Here is a 27,711-nt window from a genome sequence, read left to right on the forward strand (position 1 = left end):
AGTATAAAAGATTGTTAATGCCATCCAGTGTGACTGATATATTTTTTTTAATCTTTCATCCTTTACATGTTTTGGTCGAAGTGACCATCTTCAGAAGGAAATATCAATACATTCAGAAACAGTAATGTTTGTATTTACTGCTAATTACCAGGGCCTGGATTTTGATGACATGTCATCTTTTTTCCTTGTATCCTATGCGATGCTCTTAAATATATAAATCTCGGATATGAGCTGCTGGTTACAGAAATGTAAATTTTTGTCATTTTTTGGTTTAAGGTAATTTTTTGGACTTTTAAGGGTATTTCTTGTAATTTTTGGACATTTTAGGGAATTTTTCTTCATATGTTTTCTGAAATGTGAATAACATGGAAGTGAAGTGTTCTTTCTTTTCTCCTTCAGGTCATTTTTCTGGATCTTTTCGGCCATTTTCTTAATATTTTCAGGTCATCAAAATCCGGGTCCTGCATATTACATTTTTGGGTCATATTTTAGTAATTTTTCTGGATTTTTTCGGTCATTTTTAAAATATTTTCAGGTCATCAAAATCCAGGCCCTGATAATGACCAATGGCATTGTAAATTTGAACATAAATTGAAAAACTTTCTTATAGAAAACCTTTTTATTCTGTTGAAGATATCTTGATAGGAATAATAAATTTGATCTTAGGGCATCCCAGTAATTATAACTTTGTATTTTAGTTTGCATTCATTGGTTTCTTATATATATTTTAACTGTTGTTTATTTTATGTTAAGACAATTTTATGTAATATATCAATGTAATCTACTGATAATTTCTATATCCAATGGTTAGGTACTTGAATGGATCAATGAATGATAATAAAATAAATAAATAAATGTATTGATTTGTCCTTCTGAAGATGGTCACCTTGACCGAAAACAAGTAAAGGATAAAAGATTAAAAAAAGAAGAAAAAACATATCAATCACACTGTACAGCGTTAATAATCTTTTACACTATCAGTCATTATGATGAGATTATATGGAAGTTACAATCTTATGGCAGACATTACTTTAAATATGGAATACAAATACAGCCTACATATAAATCATTCACATTCTGATACTCAGTACTGTTTCAAACTTTACTGTCACTAGAGTTATACATCTAACTGTAATACATCTTTGAATTATCTTTGCTAGAAGGCTATCTTCAGACCTGGTAATGAATATTAAAAGGAGAATAATGGAGCGGTTGTGGTATGTGATAAGTAACTATACTTAAATATACAGATAAACAAGTAAAGCTATCCCTGTAACAGGCTGTAAAGGCCCATAGGGTTGTGAGACGTTGAGGGTCCAACATTTTCTAGGCAATGGGCTCATAGATGGCGGTAAGGTTGTCAGCCTTACACGCCGGCTGCGCTTTACTCCCCAGGAAAGTTATTTAATTAATTCCTGGTACTCATTTCTGTTAGAGGCTGAGTCGACCCCAGGGCCATAGTGTGGCTGGAAGGATTAGGTCAATTGAAAAAAAAATCCATTGACTTCATCGGGACTTGAAACCGTGATTTTCGGCTTGTAGCACAGCCCCTCTACCAACTACACTACCGCGTGCTCCCTAAATATACAGATATACCCATAAAAATAAAAGATATGGTGCAGTCGCATTTTATGACTGAAAGCTTTTGTGAAGACCTCCAGTAATTCAATAAAAGTTTTCTCATAGTTCTGAAACATATGTGATTGTTGCCGAATGTTTTTTTGGGGGGGGGGATTCACATTAGTTCAAACTTTGTGCATAAAGTGAGACTTTAACTTTTCTATCGCACTATTTCAAATTCATATAAAATGTGACCGCATTGTATTTAACAATATCAATACCTATACTGTCTGTCTGTGTAAGAGAACTGACTCAACCCTGCAGCATAAAAGCCCACTGAGCTTGCATAGAGCCACTCTATCATAAGACTAATAAGTATTTACTAATTCTAGTTTTCACTTAGTTACTTCAGTACTAGCACAATTAAATAATGATTAGTATGGGAAAATGTTTTTATGATGGCATTTAGAAAGATATAAAGGTGACAAGATCAAGTAAATTCTCTATTCAGACAAACAACAGATATTATGATATGTTTTTTGATATGTCTGGCTTCTGAATATTCTTTCATGGGTGAAAGAAAATATATGCATACAGTTTCAACAGCTACTGCTTTCTTTTTGACAACAGACAGAAATTATTTCCTAACAGAATAAATTATAAATATTTATAACATATATTTTAAAAGACTATAAAAGATTATAGACTCTTAACCTTACTTTAAGCAATAATACTATCTTAAACTATAAACACAAAAACTGTAGAAGCTAAATGACAAGTGAAACAGTTTGACAATTCTTAAAAAAATTCTCCACCATCAAATTTCATGAAAATTTACTTAGTGACTCTCAATCTGTTTCATATACAGACAGACGGAGAGACAGGCTGAGAAAAATTAATAGGTGCATGACTGAGCCACAAGCTGGATATTCAGCACACATCTAATTGAGAGTATACTGCTCACAGATGAGAAAATCAGAATTTGAACAGAACATAGAGACTTCCCTTCATCAGACTAAAATAAGAATAATTTCAATTTTAAGGTCATGAGAGAGCTCAATACACGTTTCCAGTTAAATCTGTAGGGCAGTGAACGGTTAATAATAATAAAATATATAAATATAAAACAGAAAACACAAATAAAACATATATAAAAATTGAGCCCCAAAAGTAAAGCTGTGATTGTTCTCTCAATTTTAAGTGGAAAATGAGGCTCATAAGAGGTAAAAGGCACATGTAAAAAGTTGTCTCTAATGTATTAATTAAAATATTCAAATTATATCACATGTAACCAATAGATACACACAACACAAAACATTAAAACTGTTCTTTACATCAATGTTTTTGGTAACTACATTACTTCCTGCCTAGCTAGCATGCATGTGAGAAACAAGAAATGCATAGAGATTTCTGATCAGAAATACTGAAAGGAAGAGAGCTGTAAGAAGACTTAGTTACAGTTGGGAAGATAAGAAATAGGGTGGGGAGGGTGTGGGCAAGATTAATCTGGTTCATGATAGGGGCCAGGGGTGGGCTCTTTTGAAGAAACAACCTACAAATTCAGTAAAAGGTGGTGAATTTCTTGACTAGCTGAGCAATGATTAGCTTCTCCAGAAAGACTGGTCCATGGAGTTAGTTCTAAGCTGTGTGAAAATGTAGTTGATAACAAACGTTTCAAAGGTGATCTCTGCCTCTGTCATCAGGGTTAATGCGATGTGTGATATAAGTTACATTTACACACATTACACTGTCAGAGCCCAGCAACCTGTCCAAGCATCGACCACTATAGGAGCAGTGAGTGGAGTCTGGTGGTCAGCCGTAATATTCAGACTGTCTTGTCAATCATTGCACCTTCCATCACTTCACGGTGAGCCTAATCTGCGGGAGTGTGCCAGTAGCCACACATTCCTGGTACCCATTACCGACACACTCCAATCAAGTTGGGCCAGCACAAAACAATGGAAAGAAGGATCAACAATAAACAGCATCCAGGACTGTCCAGTGCGGTTAAGCAACGTAGACTGGATGTGATGACTGGCCACTACACTCTGTCCAATGTTCCTTGAGTGACCTGTAAGACTGCAGAGCATATCTGATTGCAGCTGAAAGGCTAATGCACTTCTGGTACAGTGATAAGGGTTTCGATAATATAATTCAATCTTTGTTGCACCTTCTAGCAAAGACAAACTCTCTATACATACCTCTTTGCACAGAAATTACCTTGACATGTGTAGAGTTCTACAACAAGACTCATGAAAGTTTTACGAGAGTAACTGTCAGTACAGGCTCTCTTTGTAGACATTCATTATCAGTCTTCATTGTCTCCTATTGGGCTCCTAGCTGATACCGAATTTGTCAGTATTCCATTTGTCCCTTCCTGATGGATAGAGAGATAAAATAACATTAACAATTCCTCATCAGAGGTTGGTATGTCTGTTTCTACACACTTAATGGATCTGGATGGAATTGAATAAGGTCTACCAACAAGTTATAACATAATTTTAATATTGGTTTATACCATCTTGTACAATCCCTACCTCACTGTACACATAAATGAAATTCACCTAACTCAAAAGTGGCTCATTACACAGCAGTACTTGTGACTTATGACTTAATGTGATCCCAAAAATTGGCTCTAAGTCAGGCTCATAATATGGGATGTATAGGGTTACATTTCCAAAACTCAAAGCTGAAATACATTTTTCAATACTTTAACCCCTAGTATGACATAATTCTATTGTTTTTATTATAAAATCAACAGGAAACATAAAATAACATATCACGAACCATTTAACTATCTGAAGTATTAAAAATAAGTAAATTTATCAGGGATGGGTAAAGCGTTATGATCTGAGCCGCCAAAAAGCATTATAACATAGTTTAAGCCTGAAATTTGACTTCTGATTCATAGGTCTTAAAAATTCAACTGCAAGTCTGATGTATATTAAATTAATGGGATCTTATGTCTGGAAATTTGTACAGCAGAAAGACTTATGTTAAGGTATGACTATAATACAATGGAATTGTTAAGTCAGGAAATTCGTAAGTTGTGAGGATGTACCAGATTGAGATACAAGTGTACAAAATGAGTGTACGACTAGCAAACAGCTAATGTTCTGGTACTGATTCATGTGATTCTTTGCATAATATCTTTAGTACTATAGCATGTCTGCTAAAAGCCATATTTGTGAAGCCGGCAGAGCCAGCCGTTGTTAGGGAACGGCTCTGTAAACATGCCTGTTGCTAGGCAATGGTTCAGTAGCTGTCATTTGAAAATTCCAACAGAAGAGCTGTTGAGAAGCTGTGTTTTCTCTGTGGTCCATGTCAAAGCTATATAATGAGGACCAGCTGCCATTACCAGTCAGTCCAAACAGAGTCTTAGCAAAGTCTGAGTCGAGTCAAAAGACTGTCTGCAGGTTAACAGTCAGTTGAGAGTTGCAAAAGCTGGTAACTGAGGCTGGGGACAAGTTGGGAACAAAGAGGAGGGGAATGCCTGCTGTTGGAAGCCATTACCAAGTAGCACAGCGAAGATGTGACCACAAATGATAGTTAAAAAGAGTCCAATAAATCCAATTATGAATCCAAACCCTGCCTACAGTAACACTCCATCACATGACAATACATTTTCCTCCATCACTAAAACAACATACTCGTACACTGTGTATATATAGGACATAGGTGCATCCCCAGCCTTTCACCTGAAGATGGAAACAGTTGCAGTTTCTGAAACACTGTTCTCTTTGAGAATATTCAGGAATGACACTGAGCATTTTCTTGAAGGGAAAACTTGATTAAATCCATAGTTTAAAACCATTTCTTATGTTCTCTTTCTGAACACAATGTTTACCCACTATAAACACTTACCAATTTGTTCCTAATATTTATATGCACCAACAGAGAAGCCAGTTCGAGGTCCTCACTGTATGCATTCTTGAGCGGAATGCTGCGATAACCACTCCGCAGAGTTGAGACCTACACAAAACTACGTGTTAAAAACGTCTGCATTCTAAGATTACAATCTTCTGGGAAATGGTCAGAGCTGGAAGAAGTGGTAGAAGCTGTCTACTTAGTTTCAGAGTGATTTCTTTTAAGAAAGCTATTTACAGTGCCCTAAGATGTCATGACTATCATCCTTAATAGTTAATGTAGTATCGCATTCCTAAACATGCACTGTGATAATTTTCTTTACAATATCTACAGTCATTCTCTGGGCTCTGCAATTGATCTGGAGACTCTAGCTACTTGTGAAGAGTTGCTTCCACCCCTGGACGTGATAACCTGTAGTGTGGTAGATACAAGGAAGGGTCTTTCAAATAAAAACTGCCTGTAGCGATGTGAGTGAATATATCCACTTCTAGGTGATCACAGTGCTGTGCATAAACACAACCACTGACCTGCCTTCTATCCACTAGAGCATATGGCAGTCAACCAGGTGAAATCCCCTGGAGAATGTGTGCCGTGTATGCAAATACATTTGTTTTAAAACCAATGATAAAAGGAGTGGTTTTGGGCAGGTTCTGCACTTGGAATGAGAGCATTTAACTGTGTCACACTGTCCCTGTTTGCTCTAATAAACCAGTTCTGCTGAACAGCTTGTACTACTGATTTCTCATGCACCCAGCCAGGCGATCACCTGTGACTGACTGTGTTCACTAGAACCATGAACAAGTTCCATTTGAATAATACTCATTCGTGTCAATGTTTCAGAGGAGCCTACCTACCAGACTACATGGGGTCCAATACAAAAAGACTGTAATCCCAATATTTACTGCTATGAGAACTTCAATACATTTCCAACACACATAAAAGAAACAATGAAACAAAAAGTATACTCACATTTCCAAAAACATAATTTGCCAGATCTGAGGTTTGTGCAGAGATATTGGGTTTTCGGACTTTATCCATCGCCCTGGTTTTTAAGATAACTAAGAAAAACACGACGTTTCGGAAACTGGATCTGTTTCTGTCCTCAGGTGAGGGAAAAACACCTATTCTGTTGGGTCCCTTACAAAGACTGGGGCTAGCTCTTTCTAAGGGACCCAACAGAATAGGTGTTTTTCCCTCACCTGAGGACAGAAACAGATCCAGTTTCCGAAACGTCGTGTTTTTCTTAGTTATCTTAAAAACCAGGACGATGGATAAAGTCCCAAAACCCAGTATCTCTGTGTGTTATACACCATCATCATAATCCTATAGTAACTACTGAGGTTTGTGGTCCCTAAATTGACTGCGATGGGAAAATGTTTCTTATATTCCGAAATTACATCCTATCTTAATTTTGAATGTTGGAAATTAGAACTCGCACCTAAAGAACGTGAATTATTATATTCCCTGACTTCAAATGAAAGTTGGGCCTTATTTAAACAATTCCAAGCATACGAATAAATGCTAAAACCCGCATAACCTGAAGAGATTTAACAACGGTCACACCATAAAGCAAAACTCATACCAGAAATTTCTTGCTGGGGTCACAAATGCTTGAAATAACATCCAAAACCCCTCTGTCTTCATGGTATGATGTCTATATGTGGGGATAATGTTTACATTTATAGAAATTAGTACATAGTCCACTTCTGTATAAATATCAACTAACCTATGCTTACATGATGTCGGTGCAACTTGATACTTACAGAATACGTTGCCTGTCCTATGAAGTTTGAATCGCCAAACACATCCTCATCTTGGACGACGAACCTGAGTAGAGCAAAGTGTGGGTTGATCACATCAAATTCACAGATCTCGTTCCACACTGGGTTAAAACCATTATCAGCTGCAAAAAGGGTAAGAATGACATTTCCTAGACTGAGAAAATTCCTATCTAAAAGATCATAGCTTTCTGTTCTGTTATTATGTGTGTTAGTACCATCAGAGTCTGTAGTACAGTATACTTCTGGCCTGCCATGTAAACAAAGGGGGACAGATGCATAAATAATCAAAAAACATAGACAATCGATTTAATGTCAATTCGGAAATGTACACAAGGCGTCTGATTTGTTTAATTATCTTGAAAAGCTTAAGACTGAAGGACAAAAAAAAAAAAAAAATAAAATGCATGTTCCATTTCTGTCTGCAACTTTTTATTCCAAACATTTTTGCTCTGATAAGTGTTGTGCAAGTTATGTTCAAGATATATGCAGAAAGGTATGTAGATGATCATGTAAAGTGACTGTAAAAACTGCCTCAATCTAATGAAGAAAATGGCTCTAGAATTTTTCATACAACTCTCCAATATCAAATTTCATTAAAATTTGTCTGTTTTCAAAGTTTTTCAGGTTTACAGACAGACAAACTGAGTAAACTAGACACACACTTTGCAGAAATAAGAATGTGCTTACACAGCATGTTGCCTGTGACCCCAACCCACCCAAACACATATTAATCTCAAATCAACTACAGTTAATTTCTATTACATTTAGTATCAAGCTCAATCCATAAACAGTAGTCTTCTGGCATGACACTGTGTAGTCTGGTAGATATCTGTGAACATTTCCAAGGAACCTGCTGATTCCATCTTCAGGGTAGAAGAGTATGACAAGTGTGGGGGAAAAAAAATTGTATGGAAACAGAGAAAGGCAGAAACCTACTGTCACAAAACGGGCTTATCCTATTGGCTTGCTCAGGGTCCTGGGCTTGCCCTCCCTGTCCTTATATCTGTACCACTTTTTTCTACACTTGGTTGCTCTTCTACCATGATGATAGAGGCAGCAACTTTCTGCAACACGTCAGGCAAAAGTCATCTCCAATTTAGTTTATGTATAAAATGGTTAATCACTGAAAACATCTTCTGTCACTCAAAGAACCAAATCTAACATCACTTACAGACTGTCTTTGTGGTCAGTTTTGATCCTGAATCATATTCAGCACCGACCACTTCGATTTCCACCGATGGGCTGGAAGTCCCACGACCAGATCTGCTTAGATGCCTTGCTCCAATCACCCGTATTGACAGGGTGAGTGGCTCCACTCCCACCAACGTGTTCTTATCGTATGGATCAAAATCTTCCCTGAACATAAATTCTGGTCTCAAGAGAAAGCCACAGTTTCTGTTCTCTCGAAACTTGGCTTGATTCAGCTGCATTGCTTTGTCTGCAAAGAGGGCACCAATGAAAATTCATGGGAAGATGCCTCAATACAGCCATTCTTTGTTGTACGTTACATAAATGGTTCTTGGAACACAAGCTTTTGTCAGCTCCATTTAGAAGACTGGTGTGTGGTGCAACCAACCCAGTTTTTCCTTTTTTTGGGGTGTGGGTGGGGGAATTTATATTTTAAATGTGATTTTACTATAGAGGCAGGGTCCATTTAACCTTACTATTTTCTTCCATGTTAAGGAGAACCGAAGGGTTAAAGGTATAGTGCAGCACAAAAGTTTAGATCTGGACCCTATTTCAGTTTAGCTGACAATCTAGGTTCAAAAATAAAATTTATCACATAATTTTCAAGAACAGTCTTCTTCATGTCCCAGAAAGGTATATAATACACAATGTCTTCCTCATTATTTGTGGGCTGTACCCTATGTATTACATGTTACATATATCAAATAACAGTCGATCAATGTGATCAATAACATTTGCACTTTGTGTAACGAAACTTTAGAAGTATTGTCCCTTTATTCCCTTAACATATTTGAAGACAGTCAGACCTAAATATACAAGTTCCCAAGTTACGAGTTTCTGGACTTATACAATCCAATTTAATTAACAACCATCAGGCTTACACTCTGAATCTTTGAACTTACAACTCAAAATTCGAATTTTGGACTTCGGACAACTTCTTCAGAAAACTCAAGGCCCCAGTGACCACTATTACAAAATTCTTTGCCAAACTGAGTCCTTTCCACAATCATATATAACCAAAGCACTCCTACCAGAACTCAATGCGGTACTGGAGATGCCAGATTTTAATTAAATAAAAATGTATTTCTTCATAAAGTCTGTAAATATTCTAATAGTTCAAATCATTCTTAACAACCTGTGTTATAATGCTCTGGTGGCTTAAATCAAATTCTTAATGATCTATGTTAAAACATCAATTAACTTATATTTAAAAGTAAAGTTGTCCCTGTGCTTAGCTAATTAAGCACTACGCCATGAAGACGTACAGGGATGTGCAGATCCATGTTTTCTTGACCGCACAAGTTGGAGGTGAGTGGTCAACTTCATGCCCCAGCTGCTTTAACGCTGGGGAAAGAGAACCTAGTACCCATTGGATAGGAGACTGGCTGAGCCCCAGGGCCAGTCTGGACAACACTGAGAAGTGAAATTCTCGTCCCTACCGTGACTCCTTAGTTGTCCAGCCCGTAGCCAGTCGTTATACCAACTGAGTTATCCTGACTCCCAACTAACTTTATTTAACAATTTAAATGTGTAATGTTAAGTTATTTCATGTCCCTTTGTTGATTTTATAATAAAAGAAATATGACTGCATAACAGGGGTTAAAATGTTGGAAAATGGCTCCGAGTCTTGAGCTCCAGGAGTGTAACCCTACATGTCCCATATTATAATGAACTTGATGTGCAATTGTTCAATGTATGACAGAAATGTATTGAGTCACAGATCCAAGGTACAACTATGCTGGGCAGTTTGAATGTGCAGTCACTGTACCTGGTGTCTGGTAGTTGAGTGCTACCATTTGACCTCCTGAGTTCCATATAGGGATGGGATTGTAATTGGAAGAGTCTATACGCTGTCCTTTTGGATAGACGCGGCTAAACTGGATCTGTTTAAAACATGAACAAATCAGCAACTGGAGACAACTTAGTTAAACATGCTCAAATCCAGGATTACATTAAGTACTGAACACCAGATTTCAATGTTTGGTGTTCACTCTTTTTCCATGAAAAATAAATGGTACACATGCATATGTACAACTTTCTCTTCCTGAAAATCTATTCTTGACAGTGTACATGAAAAAATTTCAAAAGTTTTCAATCACAATATTTACGTATTGTCACATGTAGGGGGTACGAGTGACAAAAATAAAGGGTTCTAGATAGGATGATTGGATTTATTGGCACTTCGGTTACAATCTCCCTTAATTACAATTAATACAACACTATCGCTGATTTACACACTTCAGTTCACCGTTGCACACGCATTAGGATTCTCCATCTTCCCTAGTCATCTCCTGGCAACGGATCTCAACACAGAAACTGGAACTTCAAATCAATAAAAGTCTTCTTGCCATTTCTTGTTCAATCCATCTGGAACCCCGGAACTCAATTAAAACATCCTCAGCTGCAAATGAACTCGCGTTATACAGCTGTGCCACAGACAATGCAGAAGCCACAGTTCTATTGTTGTGTGGTGCAGACCACACAGAAAACACAAGTCACATGATTGCCAACCAGCTAGTTCATTTGTGCACTGACTGCTGCCTAACAACGAGCTATGATATTTGCCCACTGAGACACAGTTTCCATTGTTGTGTTGGGACTTTTTTATGGAGCCATTGCCTGGCAATGTGTTAATCAAATACGTTAAAATATCCTTAAGAAGTCATCTCCAAAATTAAACTCATTTATTAAATTAAATACACAAAATCTAGGGGGGGGAACTTGAACAAGCAGAAATTATAGGTATTTGAAAAATATAATTATAGCAAGTGTCATGTAACTTCGAACAAGGCCAAGAGTAACCTTGAATGCGCAGAAGAAAAATTTCAGACAAGGGGGTGGGTTCGAGGGTATGAGAAGTGACAGGCGGCCAGTTCTGTTCGAAGTTACGTGACACTTGCTTTAACCATTAGTCTTGAATATATAGATTTTGAGATATCAGAAAGTATTTCAATTCCATACATCAAAATCCAAGCATCATACAATCAATATTTTGACTTCATGCAGTAAGGATTTCTTCATCTGAGTGCAAAGTGTGCAAAGCATGAAGGCACCCACTCTTCTCCATCTTCAGCTATTTATGAATGCATGTGGCTATACCTCCATACCCTCCACCCACCTTCATGACTAGCTGCATAACTAAGCACAAGGACAATTCACCTGTACCTACACTTTCAGCAGTAAAGCTATAAAGAAAGTGTACCTCATGAGTCCGAGATACATTATGGGACAGCTGCAGTTCAAATCCTGGCTTCTTAATAACTGGCTCAAAAATTGCATGCGGCTGAGTCCTGATTTTTAACTTCAACTCACAATGAACCCACAATTATTTGTCACAATGCAAAGGTTACTAATTCAGTACAGCCAACTGAAATGCTAATCATTTGTTAAATTCAACAAACGTGAAAGAATCACTACAGACACACTGGCCAAGCGGAGTACAACATGTGATTAATTAGAGTTTATACCAAGATAAGAGGGGCAGGGGGAAGGGTAGAGCTATCCCTGTAGTAGGCCATGGAGGCCCATAGGACATCAAGGCTCCCACATTTTCTAGACAATCACAGATGGTGGTAAGGTTGTCATCCTTACGCGTAGGCTGCCCTTTACCCCTCAGGGAAGGCCGCGCCCTAGCTCAAGCGGTTAGTTGCTGGCTTCCCACTGCAGCGGCCTGGGTTCGATCCCGTGTCTGGTCAAGTGGGATTTGTGGTGGATAAAGTGGCGCTGGGGCAGGTTTTCTCCAAGAACTTCGGTTTCACCTGCCAATTTTCATTCCACCAATTGCTCCACAATCACCCTCACCTATCATCTGGGGCTGGTACAATAGGCCAGAAGTGGCTGCAGTACAAGGGACTGAGTCCCACCACACTAGCAATAAAAAAAAATACCCCTCAGGAAAATTCCTTGTACTCATTTCTGTTAGAGGATGAGTTCACCCCAGACCACAGTGCAACTGAAAGGATTAGGTCAATTGAAAAATCCAATAGCCTCTTCAGGAATTGAACCCCGTGACCTTCTGGCTTGTAGCACACTGCCTCAACCAACTATGGTACTGTGTGCCCCACATGTATCAGGTCTTCCAATAAAAAGATTGTAGAGTCATGAAAGCCAGCCAGGGGGTGTAGCAGACAACTGTAACCTCATCAGGAAACAATTCAGACACCAAAGACCAGTATCTACTGTCACTATTTATATAAACTACAACAGAAAAGCAGCATCACATCACATTCTACAGCTTATACATAATCGCAAACATCAAAGCCTGAAATACATGTCTCATCTCCAGCTGAAGAATCAAGAGGAACTCTGAGGGCGGCTGCACACCAACTGCATCAAGACATGAGATAAAAGACCCGGTCTTGCTTCATTCATGATTCATCAGCATGAAGCTGACGTCAGCATCATGACTCAGACCGGAGTGCGGCAGTTTTCATAATCTCATTCATTTCAACTGAGCTCCTTTCTTTGCATCGTGTTGCAGACATTGTGTCTTGACGCATGCCGGTGTGTGGTCTACCTAGGCCTATTCTAAGGGACAATTTTCTCATCCTATGTCATAGCATCCCTCAGCCAGCGTCTGGCTACAAAAAAGTTATCAAGATGCATTACATACCTGGTGATATTTAAGGAAAAATTTGTTTTCTTGTTGGCAGATGAGTTTCTCTGCTTTTGTTTCTGGGAATGAAGACATTTCATAGAAGATAAAGCCGTTCTTCCTAATTTTCTCGGCATTAAATGCAACTGAACGACAATATATAATAAGATTGGACATTTCAGTTGCTATCCTCCATTGCCTTTCCAAATCCTTGTGCTGTGTCTCCTGCAAACAGAGGAGTTGCATGAACATTAGGTCACAGCGTTGACCACACATGTACACTCATAACGTGCAATGTTAGCTTCCATATTTATATATTTATTTCATACTGACACTAGCTCAGATGAGTGAATACTGCATTGGAGATGACGTGGAAGGAAGAGGTCATGGCCTAATTTATGGTATTATCCCAACTGACAAGCGGTGGTTGCTCGGTCAGTATAGTTCACTTGTGGACTCAAGCCACGGAGTTTGTTTTGTTGTTCCCAGCACCTCTCTGGAGGGAACTCAAGTCAGGACAAACGGTCTCCAGCCCAGGAGTGGTACCCACCTGACCACAACATTCAGTCAGCTTTCGAATTAAGAGTCTATAAACTGAAGAGCACTGTCTACTGGTATATCATCCACTGATGTTTTGGAGGAATGTACTGCCTCCATCTTCAGGGTTAAAAAGTATGCTAAGTAAGCAACCAGCAAGAAGCAAGCATCACCCCTGAAGGCAGCACATTCACTTGAAATATTAGGGAGTTTCTGAAGATCTACGTAGTGTCATGTCACAGAATATAGTGCTCTTTGGAGTCGCTGCTGTGAGAACCTCATACCCAGCAGACTACAATTTGTTTCCACATCTACTCAAGATAATGCCATTCCATTTAATTTAATGTATCCTGATTAAAATTCTAATAGCAGAAATTATGGTAAACAAAACACACAAAACTACCAACTAACATATACGTTTGTTTTGGGTTTGAAACAAAATTCTAGGGAAAGTATGTGAGCCTAAAAGATTTTAATTACCTGTAAGCTAAAATGCCTTGAAACTGTTACATGAAGGACAAATCTACATGTCAGATACAAACCAATTTATATTTAACCAAGCTATTATCACAATTAATATTGTAGTTTTTGGGTTACAGTACAGTGTGCTAGCAGTTTTGCAGATGGTTACCAATGTTTTGGAGTGCCTCCCTCTTCAAGGTAGATTTCTGTCCTAGGGATTAGAGGTAACATGTTATGACACTGTATCCAGGACACAACTTACCCTGACGTTAGCATACTGGGCTGTTTCCTTGATGCTGGCCATCCACTCAAGTGCTTGTTCACGAGAAGGAACTGCCACTTCAAATGGGGTGCACATACTGGGGTTCTGAATTCTCAGGATCCACTCTAGCCCAGGATGCCCCCCCACAAACAAGTCTACTACTGCCCCCATCATGTCCAGACTGCCTTTCTGTAAACTTCCCAGAAGCATCGAGTCCGATGACTGAAAGAAAATCATACTTACGGTTAAAACAAGAATGTCCATGTCTCATTATATCTATAGCCCAGATTCAGAACTAAAAACAAAATTGGAAACAATTAAAATGGACTCAAAATAAAAACATCATACAAGGTAATGAAGCTCTAGAAATTGGGAGCCAAAACAGACCACAGCTGTATTCCATAAAAATGAAGAAAGAGTAATAAAAAGAAGGCATAAGATGATGATGATAAAGACCAGGAAGATGAACAGAAAGCATATGAATAAGGAGACGAGGATGAGGAACCAAGATTACATGCTGAATGACACTCGTCTGCCACAGCCCTTGATGTCACAGGACCCCCATCAAAAACATGTGTTTCTGAAGATTTGCTGGAGCACCATACATGCTTCCCCAACTTAATATGAAAAATTTCTAATAAATAATTCTCAAGTTTATTTTATTTTTAAGGACCAAAAAAGTTCTACTTAATCACCTCAATTTTATTTTCTTTATCATGTATGTTATTACATGATGTTTAATTTCATTACAATATTTGTGTGACCTTTCTTTGTTCATGTTTTTGAGCTAAAGGTGTTGCAAATGAGTTGCAATACATGGAATTAATTTTATCTACACTGTGCTGCATGGAAATTCACCACGAGATGTACTCATCTGTCTCAAACGCTAAAATCTAGGAACCAATAAAGCACATAGAGGGATGTTCTTTGTAGCAGAAGATAAAACAATGAAACTGAATTTGCACCTTACATTATCATCACGGTTTTCTTGAGGTTCAATCACCTCCACGTAGTTCGATGGAAACCAATGCTGTTTTTTCCCACCATAATCCCCTCGCCACCAGCCGTCGTCTTGCCTGTTGACATTTGTGATGATGGCGTGCTTACAGAAAGACAGCTCGTCATCACGACATGCCTGATAGTCATACACGGCTTTTACTGTCACCTGAACAGGAAGAAAATATAAAGTGTGCAACAAAACAAGCACCTCTACCTACATAATCATTGGCCTACCTTCCCTGATCCCTGCTTATTGCTGCTAGTTTCTTTACAACCAACACCAGTCCATATATTTGTTTACAAATGAACAGTCAATATCAGTGTTTCACAACTGTGGTACCAGTACCCCTGGCTGGTACCACAGCAGCTTGCCTCGGGGTACCCAAAGTCCTTATTTACACCATCCCAATTTGTGGTTTCATTTTAATTGACTCAGAATAAGCTTCTACATATGACAGATATAAATGTAACTATTGTCCATTTACATTAACATGAGAATTAAAAACGTATTTTATAATTTATTTCTTTATGTGGGGTCATGGGTGCTGGTAAAGTTTGCCCCACCCTGAATTTTTGGAAAAATTTCAAATTGAAAACAAATAAAGAAAACTATTAATACCTTGGAAAAAATTCTAACAGCACGAATTAATGGGGTCCAGAGATCTGTTTAACTCTTTCAGGGGGTACGAAGCACAAAACATTCAGGAACCATTGGTCTTTGTATTCATGCCACGTAATACAAACTTCGGAAACGATCATGATATAAAAATCCCTAGTTAGTTAGTTAGTTAGTTATTGGAGAGGGTGGGTTTCCCCATGCACTTAGACCTGTATTGGTCCATTGTGCTTCCCTCTATGATTTCTACCAGTCTCTATATCCTACCGGTACTGGCACTTACCATCAGTCCCACCCAGCCAGCGAGACTGGCTCTACTAGCTGAGAGGTATCTATAATGCTTCCCCCATCTACCAGAGGTACTAGAGACTGCTGTTGGGCGGGAAACGTCCGTAATTTGGCTCAGTGACCTCCTTTGGAGATATGAGGTTCTTTTACGTGCCGTAAAGCTACGACACGGGACCCACGGCTTAAAGTCCCTCCCGGAGGACTTGTTCCCTGAATTTTTCCGCCCTTAAAAATTCGACGACCTCGCTGGGTATTTGGAAACGCGTACTATGAGTCATGAGGTGGGAACGTTAGCTCTAGATTACGGAGGCCGCTTTAAAAATCCCTAACAAAATATCTAGATATACCTTCCAAGGACAAAGTTGCTTGTGTCCGTGACATTCTCTAAGTCATACGAATCCCCTGGGTAGTGGAAAATGGGCAACAAACCTAGCAAAGCTTCCCAAAAGAAAAGTGCAAACTTCTTCAAGATGCAACAAAGCAAGAACTTGAGTGCTTTCTACTGGGAAGCAAGAAGCAAAATGGGTAAAATGATCCCAAATGCAGTCACTGGAAACCAACCAACCTTCAAGTAGCTGGACGCGAAGTTACATTTGTGACAAAATTAAGAGCGGAAAGAACAAACGGAAGGCATGTCATTCCTTATGTCAATGTTTCTAAAACTGTGGATCATGACCTACTGTCAAGCTAGTCATAAAGTCTACAAGAATTACTTAAAATATAGTGGAGTCCAAGCACAACTTTAGCATGTCAGTGAGTCTGTAAGATTTAATATATGTGATTTTGGGAACTGTAGTTACAGTATACGGTAGGTGCCAGGTGGCTGTAAGCTATTTAGGCTCCTGCTGTCACCGTATAGCCTGACAGGGACCTGCAACAGGGTGCAGAACTGCATTTCCCACATTGACCAGTAAAGATGGAGGTGGTGGTTATGTAAATATATATATTCTTTTTGGGGTGTCAGAGTATTACAAAGCTTCGGACAACTTGCCTTACATCTTAATGTTATCCACTGGAAATTTGAGATTTTCACATCACTTTGCTTTATGGTATCATAAAGAGTACATATATGAGGGGGGAGGTAATACTATCCTTGTAATGGACCAAGAAGGCCCACAGGGTTGTGAGATGTTTAGGCTCCCACATTTTCTAGACAATTGGCTCACAGATGGTAACAAGGTTGTCAGCCTTTTGTGCCGGTCACCCTTTACCACCAGGAAGCTTCCTGATACTCATTTCTGCTAGAGGCTGAGTCGACCCCAGGGCCATAGTGTGGCTGGAAGGATTAGATCAATTGAAAAATCCAATGTCTTCATCAGGAATCAAACCCGTGACCTTCTGGACTGTAGCACAGTGCCTCAACTGACTACACTACTGCATGCCCCATAGAATTTATGTATAAGATACACAGCACTGAATTTTTCTACATCACTTTTGGTATGGTTGGTATTTGTTTGTTTTCCTGCATTGTACATTATTTACTGTGTAAAATCTAAAATCAAATACTGTAACTTATATTAATTATAACCAAAAATTCTTGGTAATGATACATGTTTTCACAGAGGATTGTCTTTGCTTGGCTACAGAGAAGTGAGTCAAGAAAGGAGATTGCAGGAAACATGACATCAATAAATAAGATAACATGGACAATAAAGCAACAGATATGACGGTGATCTGTAACTCATGGTACACTGTCTTCTAGAGCAAGCTTTGTCAAAAGACTGCAAAGACTTACATTTATGCAAGTAGCTACCTGCTAGTGACAAACCAACCAACCTACCCAACCCAATCCTTGAAGAACAGTCCTTCTTGAGAAACTAATCATTGTTCAGCAAGTCATGAAATTCCCAGCATTTTATAGAACTGCAGGGAGCACTACCATGTTCACCACAGCCTGCCAATGGACCCAATCCTGAACCAGATGAATCCAGTTCACATCCTTATGCCATTTAAATTTAAGATACATTTTAACATGACTCTCCTATCTGCACCTACACTTCCTCAAGTGGTCTCCTTCTTTCAGTTTTCCAGACTATACAAAATCTACATAATGTAATATTTCAGTTTTCAGTTTTGAACATATGAACCTGAGGACACATAATACGAGTATATTGAATCAAAATAAAGTTGGTACTGTCTGTGTTTCTTCTGTTCTTAATTTCATTCTGAATCTCTTTCTTACTTGTTTCTATCATTTCCTTATACATTAAAAGGGCCGCGCTACAGCTCAAGCGGTTAGTTGCTCGCTTCCCACCGCGGCGGCCCGGGTTCGATCCCGGGTCTAGTCAACCTCGAGTACTTCAGTTTCCCCTGCCAATCTTCATTCCACCAAATCCTCCATCATCATAATCACCCAGAGCAGGCTATAATAGGCCAATCAGTGGCCACCATGCTGAGTGGACCCAGTTGGACTCCACCCCCCACAAGCGAATTAAAAAAATTTAATTATACATTAAAATCATCACAATTTCATGAACTTAGTGATAATGAACAAATATTATTATTATTATGATCTGAGGTGATAAGTGATGAATCGAAAATGGAATTTAAAGATGGCTACTGCTCAAAGTACAGCTGTTTTCTTGTGGGCTATTTAATGATGTTTTTAGTGTCAAGACTGTACAGCATTTAATGGAAGAATGACTGGTGAATTATGAACCAGAAAGAATCAGTCATATCCTAATGAAGGTACTACCCTGGAATTTGCATGGAGGGACTATGAAAACCCTCAGTCAGGACAGCCTGTGTCTTAGCTGGGATTCAAACTGAGAGCCTTTAAAATACAAGTCTATTGTGTTACCTCTAGACCAAGTTATTCAGTCACAGCCATTGGAGAGTTCTGTATATACTGAATGCTCCACTGAAGATGAACAAAGCAATGCATTGCTAGCACATCTGCTGTTCAAAGCTGAACAGCTGCTACATACGAAGCATTTGCGGTGACTTGAAGCACAGCTGCTTTCCCATGCTTCAGACCAAACCTTCTCTGTATCTTACCTTTGGTACAATGCTGTTTGGATCCATGTATCCTGGGGTACCATATATAACACCATCATCAGTATCTCCCATCTTCTGGAAAACAACAAAAAATAATCAATCAACAGTGTTCACAATAATTAATTAAAAAAAAGGGGGGGACGATGTGGATAGCTTCACGTTGGTGGTTATGATGCCTGTAGATATTTATTTATTTACTTATTTATCTGTAGTCTACTGAGTCATTAACTCAACCTATATAGCACTGAGAGACTGGCTAGTCATAGATAATTAATTAAAACGGATGTGAAAGTAACTGGTCACGGCACTGAATGTCAGAGAATGAAGTTCTTTAATTTTATTACATGGGAATTACAATTATAAAGTTTACCCTGTTGTTTGGTAAGGGCAGGAAACTTGATCTCTCACACAAAAGGAAGGAGACAATGAGGATATGTAAATAGAAGGACGAGATGAGAAGAGAAACAACATCAAGCAAGCTGGCTCAAGTGGTGCTGCTTCTTATTTGTATTTGGTAGGTGCCTGGTTCGAGTCTTGGCCAAGATACTATCATGACTGAGGTCTTTTTATAGTTTTCCTCAGACCCTCCAGGTAAATGCTGGTACAGTACCTCAAATTAGACGACAACTACTTCATCACACATCCTTTCAAATTCAATATTCATTCAACAATCTAACATCTGAAGCTATATATTCTGAGCTAATAACTGCATCATTAAAGAAACCATAAATGAATGGCATGGACAGAAACCACGGCCCATCTCTTGCACTGAATGTAAATCAGACGCAATGTCGCGCAGCTAAGATCAGACAAGATCACACTGTTATGAACGTAAATCACTCACCGGACTTATTCCTCTGATGAGATCTTCATTCACAGGATACCAGAGCTTTATTTTGCGATAGAGAGGATGATGCTTGTAGTAGCTGACTAGTTCCACAAGGCTCTCAAACTGAACTGAACCAATTGTGTAGAGGCGACCCTCTTGCTTTATTCTACAGTGTTTGATTTTCTTTTCTGCCCTGAAAATCAATAACAGGATTCGGATTTGATAACTCAATTTATTGCATAATTCCACATAACATAACCACAATTTGTTATTACATTTTCAAGATTGTTGTATCTATGACACACAATTATAACACTCTCAAGGTTAACACATCAACTACTGAACTGCCTTGAATGACATCTTCCTGACGAAACCTCGAATCCTCAAGTTTACGACTGCAGAACTGAACTGAACTGCTTCTCATATGGGAACAGCATGGACCACATAGGAAACCCAGTTCTACTGTTGCATAAGGAAGACCCCACAGAAAACAAGTGACACGATTCCTAGCCAGCGTCTCCATTAGTGCGGTTGCCTAGCAAAGTGCAATAACATTCCTTCCCGAGACACATCTTCCATTGTTGCCTTGTGTGTATTCGGTTGCAGGCTGTTCACTGGTCTGTTACCTAGCAACACTCTGGCCACCCATGTTATATTATACTTCACTTATCTTCATTGAGGGTCATAGCTGTGACAAGTCAATCCGGGGCAGTGTCGTGGTGCTTTTCTGAGGGCAAGGACACTTGAACTTATTTTAAAAACGTCAATGTGAAACATAAAGTTCTTACAGAACACTGTTTAATTTCCAGCCTCTGTGATGGAAGCATTGGCCCCTTTAAGTATGTTGAGCTCATGATTTGTTGGTCATTCAATTCTGCACTTACAAGTGTAAAGCTATCATTATGTAATGAGAACGGTATCATATAATAACGTATACACTGCAGTGAAATGAAAACATATCAGACCATCTGAATGGACACTGGTAACTACAATTGCTCCAGGAAGGTAAAGAGTCTGCAGCCAAATGTTTTGAAGACAGTGATGTCCTACGTGGCTGCATTGTTTGATCTGAGAATTTATTCAAAACTGACGCCATCATTTCTTGCCAAACACCACCCGATGATGATGATGATAATCGGCAAAATAGTCCTTTTTTGAGTCAAAGCCTTCTTTAAAAGATTATGCCAGACTGCATCCAGTTTTCATTTCTTTAGATTTTGCACCAATAAGTGCAGTGCATCCAACCACCAACCTGGAGGACCAGGTCCTTGTGTTTATGTCCCACAGTTTGCCGCCTTCTATGACTCACAGGGCCATTGTGGAGGTATTCTAACCCGGCTTCACACAGGGAAATGTTCACTGTTGATATTAAACAAATACCATCACTAGTGGCCTCATAGATATTTACTACTGTGTTACCTGAAGGAGATGGCATATGAGTACACATCATTTCCACTAGGTCTGACTAGAAAAGCACCGTCTGAAGGAACTCTCCTCAACAGTTCTTCAGCTTCAGCACGAGTGATATTTTGATGATACCACTCCTTGCCCTCGTGTTTGTTCGGCTGAGGCACCGGTTCTTGCAACGTGATTAGGAATTCCTGAAAGCGCATTACATATGTTATATTTTAGCGTCCTGTTACACTGATTCATGTCCATGGTTTATGCTAACCGTCTTACAGTGTATACACTTTTCACCTTATTCTTCACTTCCACACTACATGTTTCAGCACTAATGTGCCATCCTCAGGTGTCTTCATGCACGTTATACTATTGTACTGCATGCCATGATGTCTTCAGTCTAAAATGACTAAAATCTGTATTCGTCATATATGCCGATGAATTCTAAATAATAAAACTTTTCAGGATTCATCCTACGTCGCACTCAAACACGCGAATTACGCCAATCCTCTTTTATGTGAGCATTCTTCCTACATACATTTGTGTATCGTGTTCTGTGTTGTGTTTTGCTCCTGTTACTGCATGCGTTGTACTGCTGGATCTGTGTGTGTGTGTGTGTGTGTGTGCTGTCTTCATTTTTGTTGTGCTGAAACATGTAGTGTGGAAGTGAAGAATAAGGTGAAAAAGTGTATACACTGTAAGACGGTTAGCATAAACCATGGGCGGATTACATGCTGGTTTAATATGCCATCTAGACCACTACTCTAAATGTTTACTTAGTTAGTTATTAGAGAGGGTGGGTTTCCCCATGCACTTAGACCTATAGTGGTCCATTGTGCTTCCCTCTATGATTTCTACCAGTCTCTATATCCTACCGGTACTGGTGCTTACCATCAGTCCCGCCCATTCAGCGAGACCGGCTCTACTGGCTGAGAAGTATGTATAATGCTTCCCCCCATCTACCGGAGGTATTAGTGACTGCTGTTGGGCGGCAAAGGTCCACAATTTTGGCTCAGTGACCTCCTTTGGAGGTATGAGGTTCTTTTACGTGCCGTAAAGCTACGACACGGGACCCACGGCTTAAAGTCCCTCCCGGAGAACTTGTTCCCTGAATTTTTCCGCCCTTAAAAATTCGACAACCTCCGCCAGGTATTTGAACCCACGTACTACAAGTCATGAGGTGGGAATGTTACCTCTAGACTACGGAGGCCGCTTAAATGTTTACTTAACTGGTACACCCTTTCTAATGCAGGTTTGTGCAACAAAGTTTTGATTATCATACACCACTGTATAATTAACATCATCATATAAATCATGGCCCTTCTATTTTCACTGTTAAATTATGAAATAACTGCTCGTTTATTTCACACACTGCATTTTTAGGTATAAAAGACAACAACAAAAACATATAAAACTCAGAAATGGAGAGCAACAGGATAGACAAATGGAGGGACCGAGAACACAGGTTGTTAAACACAGTTCAGTGAGACATGCTGTTTGTTATAAAGCAATGGCATCTGCTCACGAGTACATACTAACCTGCAGCACAAGATACCTACCAGCAACCTTGCTAACATGAACTGATATACCTACAAGACAACCAATATGTACATCAAAAAACAAAACTTTTAGTGGTGAATCTAAGAAGAATAATGAAGTGCTGCCATGAACATTTATGGCACTCTGTACCAAGTGACTTGTACATCTGCTAATACTGTGTACCAGTCTTATAACTAATTAATTCTTAATCATTTTATACATCGGCACAACGACACAATGAACCCATTAGGCTAAATTATATATATATGGCCCGTTGTGGTAGCCAAGCGGTCTAAGGCATGCATTGTCTTTGTTCACTCAAGAGGCCAGGATCATGAGCTTGAATCCCACTCAGGGCATGAATGTTTAGTGTTTGAATGTGTGTGGGTTTTTCTGTGTTTGTGTACAGGTAGAGGCCTTGCGAAGAGCTGATCACCTGCCCATGGAGTCCTACCAAATGTCTAAGATCTTCATTGCATGGTGTTTAATTAAACACAAGGAAATTTCACCTTTATCTTTTAGCTTTTATGGTTTGATGCTCACACCCTAAATCCCACCACACATTTAGGAACACAAATAATATTTACATGATGAAAGACTACATATGAACTTCACTAACAGATCTCAATCTTTCTGCAATCAAGGCTCCCCTGAGCCGGCAATAAAAAAGTGCAAGCCACAGCACCTTCTGAGCAGCAGCTGGTTTGGCTTTGGACACCTGGGGGAGAGGGAGGGGGGTGGCAATGATTTTTGTAAAAGGTCCAAAACAGACGTTAAATTTATAAGCCCCCAAAAATAACAACAACAACAAAAAAGCATACTTTTTTCAATTTTATTTTTATTAATTCAAACTGACTGTAAACTAAACCAAATAAAAGTGTGCAGGAGACCGAGACTCACATGCAGGTGTGTGACAGCTGCTACATGACAATGCGAGCACAGCTTAGAGGCAACATTGCCTGTAACCATCAATTTAAATGAGATAGAAGCTTTTGATCTTCATGCTCCATTCTCAAGAAATTATCCATATTAAATAATATTAAAACAAATTATTGTAATGGTACTTTCTGATCCTATTTATAAACACCACAAACCTAATCTGGATTGAAACCTGAAGTGGGGAATCACAAACATGCTGACAAGCCTATTTTGGATATGGTGATTTTTCACTGCATGACAGTATCATAGGAATGATGGAATTATAGTATATATACCTGGCTTCGAAGTGAATGACTGCGATAGTGGGTGATCAAACTATATAAACTATCAAAACAGTTAGAATCAATCAGATAGTACTTCGTCTGCCCCTTGTCTTGCTTCGATCTGATGTGACAGTGGTTAACCTTTCCTTGGCGCCTGAAAGCAGATGAAATAAGTGTTACCAACACTGTAAATTAAGAACAATAATACAAAGACATTCAAGATGCTCTTGTGTGCATAACAGGGTAAATGCAATTAAAATTAACAAGTTTCAGCTTACATTGGAATAAAAGAAAAATATATACAGAGCTCTTACTGAGGAACCTTACGGCAGGAAACTACTTGTGATATTTGACACACGCAATTTTGTAATATATTTATTGATGATATCAGTAAGTCAGACTGAATGACTGCAATATTCTGAACAATGAATTAGAAAGAACACGCAAGTTGTTATAATTTAACATACTCTCAAAGCATTTGTCTGGAGGGACTAAGGAAAACAATGGAAAATCCCAGCCATGATAGTAGGTGTCCCAGGTGGAATTTGAACCAGGAATGTTGAAAATGTTGAAAAAATTCGGGAACTCATCCATGAAATTTTGAACATGCACCACACTGCCATGAAGTTTGTTTCCCAACTCTTCACAAATGATCTAAAGCAGAGGTGCGTAAACATGACTCTTGAGCTACAAGAGAAGGCTAACGAGGACCAAACTTTTATCTCTATGATCATAACAGGTTACGAAAGTTGGATTTTCAGTTATGATCCAGAAACAAAGCAACAATCGTCGCAGTGGAAGAGCCCACAGTCACCAAGAGCAAAAAGGTGTGGCAGGTCCAGAGTTCAACAAAGAGCAGGCTCATTATTTTTCTCGACATGAAGGGGAGTGTTCACCATGAATTTGTTCCTCCTAACATTATGGTCAACTCCGACTTTTACTGTGACATTCTGAGATGCTTGAGAGAAAACATGTGATGAAAAAGACCAGAAATTTGGAACAACCACAACTGGATCCATCATGACAATGCGCCCGCCCACACGTTCCTGAAAACCACATAGTTTGTTACAACATGGTTATCATTCGCCAACCTCCATGCTCGTCAGACTTAGCCTCTGTGATTTTGCTTTGTTCCCCAAATTGAAAATGAAACTTTTCAAACAGTGTCTGACATCAAAAGGGAATCGCAAGAAATACTCAACAGCGTTAAGGAAAATGACTTCCACGGTGCTTTTGAAGTGTGGTAGAAACAATGGGATCACTGTATATGTTACCAAGGAGACTATTTTGAAGGGGATGGCAGCCAAAATTGAGCAAGTTAAAACAGCATTTCTCTTGTAACCTAGTGTGGGAACTTTCTGATAGCACCTCGTATACCATCAAACAGACTTTACAAATTGGCACGATTAACAAAGACTATATATATATAACAGCTGAAAGGCACAGCATTTCTTTTGTAACCTAGTGTGGGAACTTTCCAATAGCACCTTGTATACCATCGAGCAGACTTTACAAACTGGCACAATTAACAAAGACTGTATAACAGCTGAAGGGTACAGTCAACAGGGTTGTAATTATAGGACCATTTCCTTCCAAATGCTTTGAAATTCATCATTCATCTAGCATCCTACCAGTTTATGCTGCATAGTACTGACACTGAGAATGTTGTAAACTAATCCATGTAAGAAAAAGTGGCAAGATAAGAATAATTCCTTCTGCCCTGAAGATGGAGGTAGCAGGTTCCTCTGCAATGATGGTATCTATCAAATTACACAGCACCACACTCCAGAAGACTGTAAGAAAAGAACAAAATAGTTGAATGGATTTCACCCACCAGAATGAAAGTGTATAATCTCCAACAAACGTTTCACTATCTCGCACCAGAAATGTGCCATCTCCAAGGGTTGAGTATGCCCTGAGTAAATTTTCTGCTTCTGCTCTTCCTCCAGGGAGTTTCCCATGGAACCACTTCTCACTAAAGTGAAGCTCATCATTTGGCACACCCTGTAAAAATTATGTCATTAAATGTCATGTGTGGATGCACAAACTTCTGAGCTGGTAGCAACACCAGCACCACTTAATACAGGGTCCTGATATAATGTATAGTAACAGATCTTTGAAAAACATGCAAGTTTTTCTTTTTTCAGTGAGAGGGGGCTAGAATATAAGAAATGAAAATGATAACTGGGTAAATGCCGTCACGTGTTAGTGACTAGACATGGGGTTTGGACTGATAATTGGATTTATTGAATGATTAATATCTTGTAACAGATCACTATAACTACAGCATACATAAAGGCTTCTGTTTGTTATTCTGTCATTGCTAGGTAGCGGCTGCTAACAGTGCAACCCAAGACTGCCTGGGCTGATGTTTGGTTATTACTAGGGTCCAGATTTTTTGAAAATGCATATGAGCATATGCAAATGCATATTTTGAGGGTTTTTGGTCATTAGTGCATATTCTAAACATAAGAGCAAATTTCTGCATATATGTTTGGAATTAAGGATAATTTCAATGTTCTCTAATAAAATCGGTTTTGCCCGTGTTTTGGACATCCCTTGCCAGTTGCTATTCTCAACTCTCTGAGTAACGGCACTTTTACCACTTACAATACAAGCAGGTAGCTTGGCTATTTCGAAAGGGAGGGGGTGGGATTTTCCTGCATTTCTTTCACCACCACAGCAGACAGTAGCATCAGAGGGTTGGTCTCAAGAGAAGTCTCTTCAGTTAATGTGTTACTCTTTACTTTAATAGTCTGCATCAAAGAAGTGTTCGTATACTGAAAATGCCTAAAGAAAAGTGAAGCAGTAGATATTTAAAAATTCGGTGGGTGTCGGGTAATAGTGACTATTCAACAGATGGTCCATGAAGCAAAAGTGGTGTTTGGAAGTCATACTGTTTATCAAGATGTGAATTTTATCCATGCACATTTTTCTACAGTTTCAAAAGCCACTGAGAGCTTAGAATCTTGTGGTGCACTACTTCAGAACTCACTTCCAACTCTTTCAGAAAACAACTTGTTCACTGAATTCCGCTCCAGGCAAAATTGGAGAGAAGATTAAATTCACATTAGAAAAGGTGTTGAAATCGAACAAAAGACTAAAAAAGATTCAGTCAATTAGTCAGTCCTTGAGTGTAATTAGGGTATCTTTGCCAGATGAATGTTCCAGACCTTCAGCGCCAGTGTATAAATACTGTCCAATCATGTCAGTTGATGTAGAAAGATCATTCTCAGCCTATAAACTCATTTTGAAGAACAATAGACACAGTTTGTCTCCAGAAAACACTGAAAGACTTCTAGTTGCCTATTGTGATGCTACTTTCTGCGTTGAATGAGACATGTAAATAGGCGAGTCTGAATGAAGTGATCTGTTTCTTAAGTGCATATTGTTTTATTTTTGGTACATATTTTCCCGCTTTTTAGCGCATAAAGATCTGGGCCCTAGTCATTACTATATAGCCTTGGCATGGACAGAATCGAAAACCATTGCTTCCAACAGATCCTCTATCTGTTGCATGTTTATATGTTGGCGTGCAAATATGTTTACTGTTCCACTATTCTGGCTTTAAGCTGTCATGTCACAATAT

At 38.9% G+C, this 27,711-nt stretch overlaps 1 protein-coding gene across 2 annotated transcripts in view; it reads right to left on the reverse strand.

Moving 5' to 3' along the window:
• Positions 1 to 1,548: 1,548 nt before the first annotated feature.
• LOC111866231 (1-phosphatidylinositol 4,5-bisphosphate phosphodiesterase gamma-1) overlaps positions 1,549 to 27,711 on the reverse strand; it is a 44,178-nt gene continuing 18,015 nt past the window's right edge. Inside the window, exons 11-23 of one of the 2 annotated variants that reach the window (XM_023854990.2) lie at positions 25,957 to 26,126; positions 24,135 to 24,276; positions 21,400 to 21,581; positions 19,996 to 20,173; positions 19,152 to 19,223; positions 15,222 to 15,416; positions 14,252 to 14,473; positions 13,009 to 13,215; positions 10,165 to 10,279; positions 8,380 to 8,646; positions 7,191 to 7,330; positions 5,425 to 5,532; positions 1,549 to 3,937 (exon numbers count right to left, since the gene is read on the reverse strand). In XM_023854990.2, coding sequence (XP_023710758.1) covers positions 3,869 to 3,937; positions 5,425 to 5,532; positions 7,191 to 7,330; positions 8,380 to 8,646; positions 10,165 to 10,279; positions 13,009 to 13,215; positions 14,252 to 14,473; positions 15,222 to 15,416; positions 19,152 to 19,223; positions 19,996 to 20,173; positions 21,400 to 21,581; positions 24,135 to 24,276; positions 25,957 to 26,126 — 2,067 coding nt within the window. In that variant the 3' untranslated portion in view covers positions 1,549 to 3,868. Of the gene's footprint in view, positions 3,938 to 5,424; positions 5,533 to 7,190; positions 7,331 to 8,379; positions 8,647 to 10,164; positions 10,280 to 13,008; positions 13,216 to 14,251; positions 14,474 to 15,221; positions 15,417 to 19,151; positions 19,227 to 19,995; positions 20,174 to 21,399; positions 21,582 to 24,134; positions 24,277 to 25,956; positions 26,127 to 27,711 lie in introns of both variants that reach the window. The other variant, XM_023854989.2, reaches the window with a different exon arrangement.

This window comes from Cryptotermes secundus, unplaced genomic scaffold (assembly GCF_002891405.2).
Source record: "Cryptotermes secundus unplaced genomic scaffold, Csec_1.0 scaffold834, whole genome shotgun sequence".
Classification (NCBI taxonomy): domain Eukaryota; kingdom Metazoa; phylum Arthropoda; class Insecta; order Blattodea; family Kalotermitidae; genus Cryptotermes; species Cryptotermes secundus.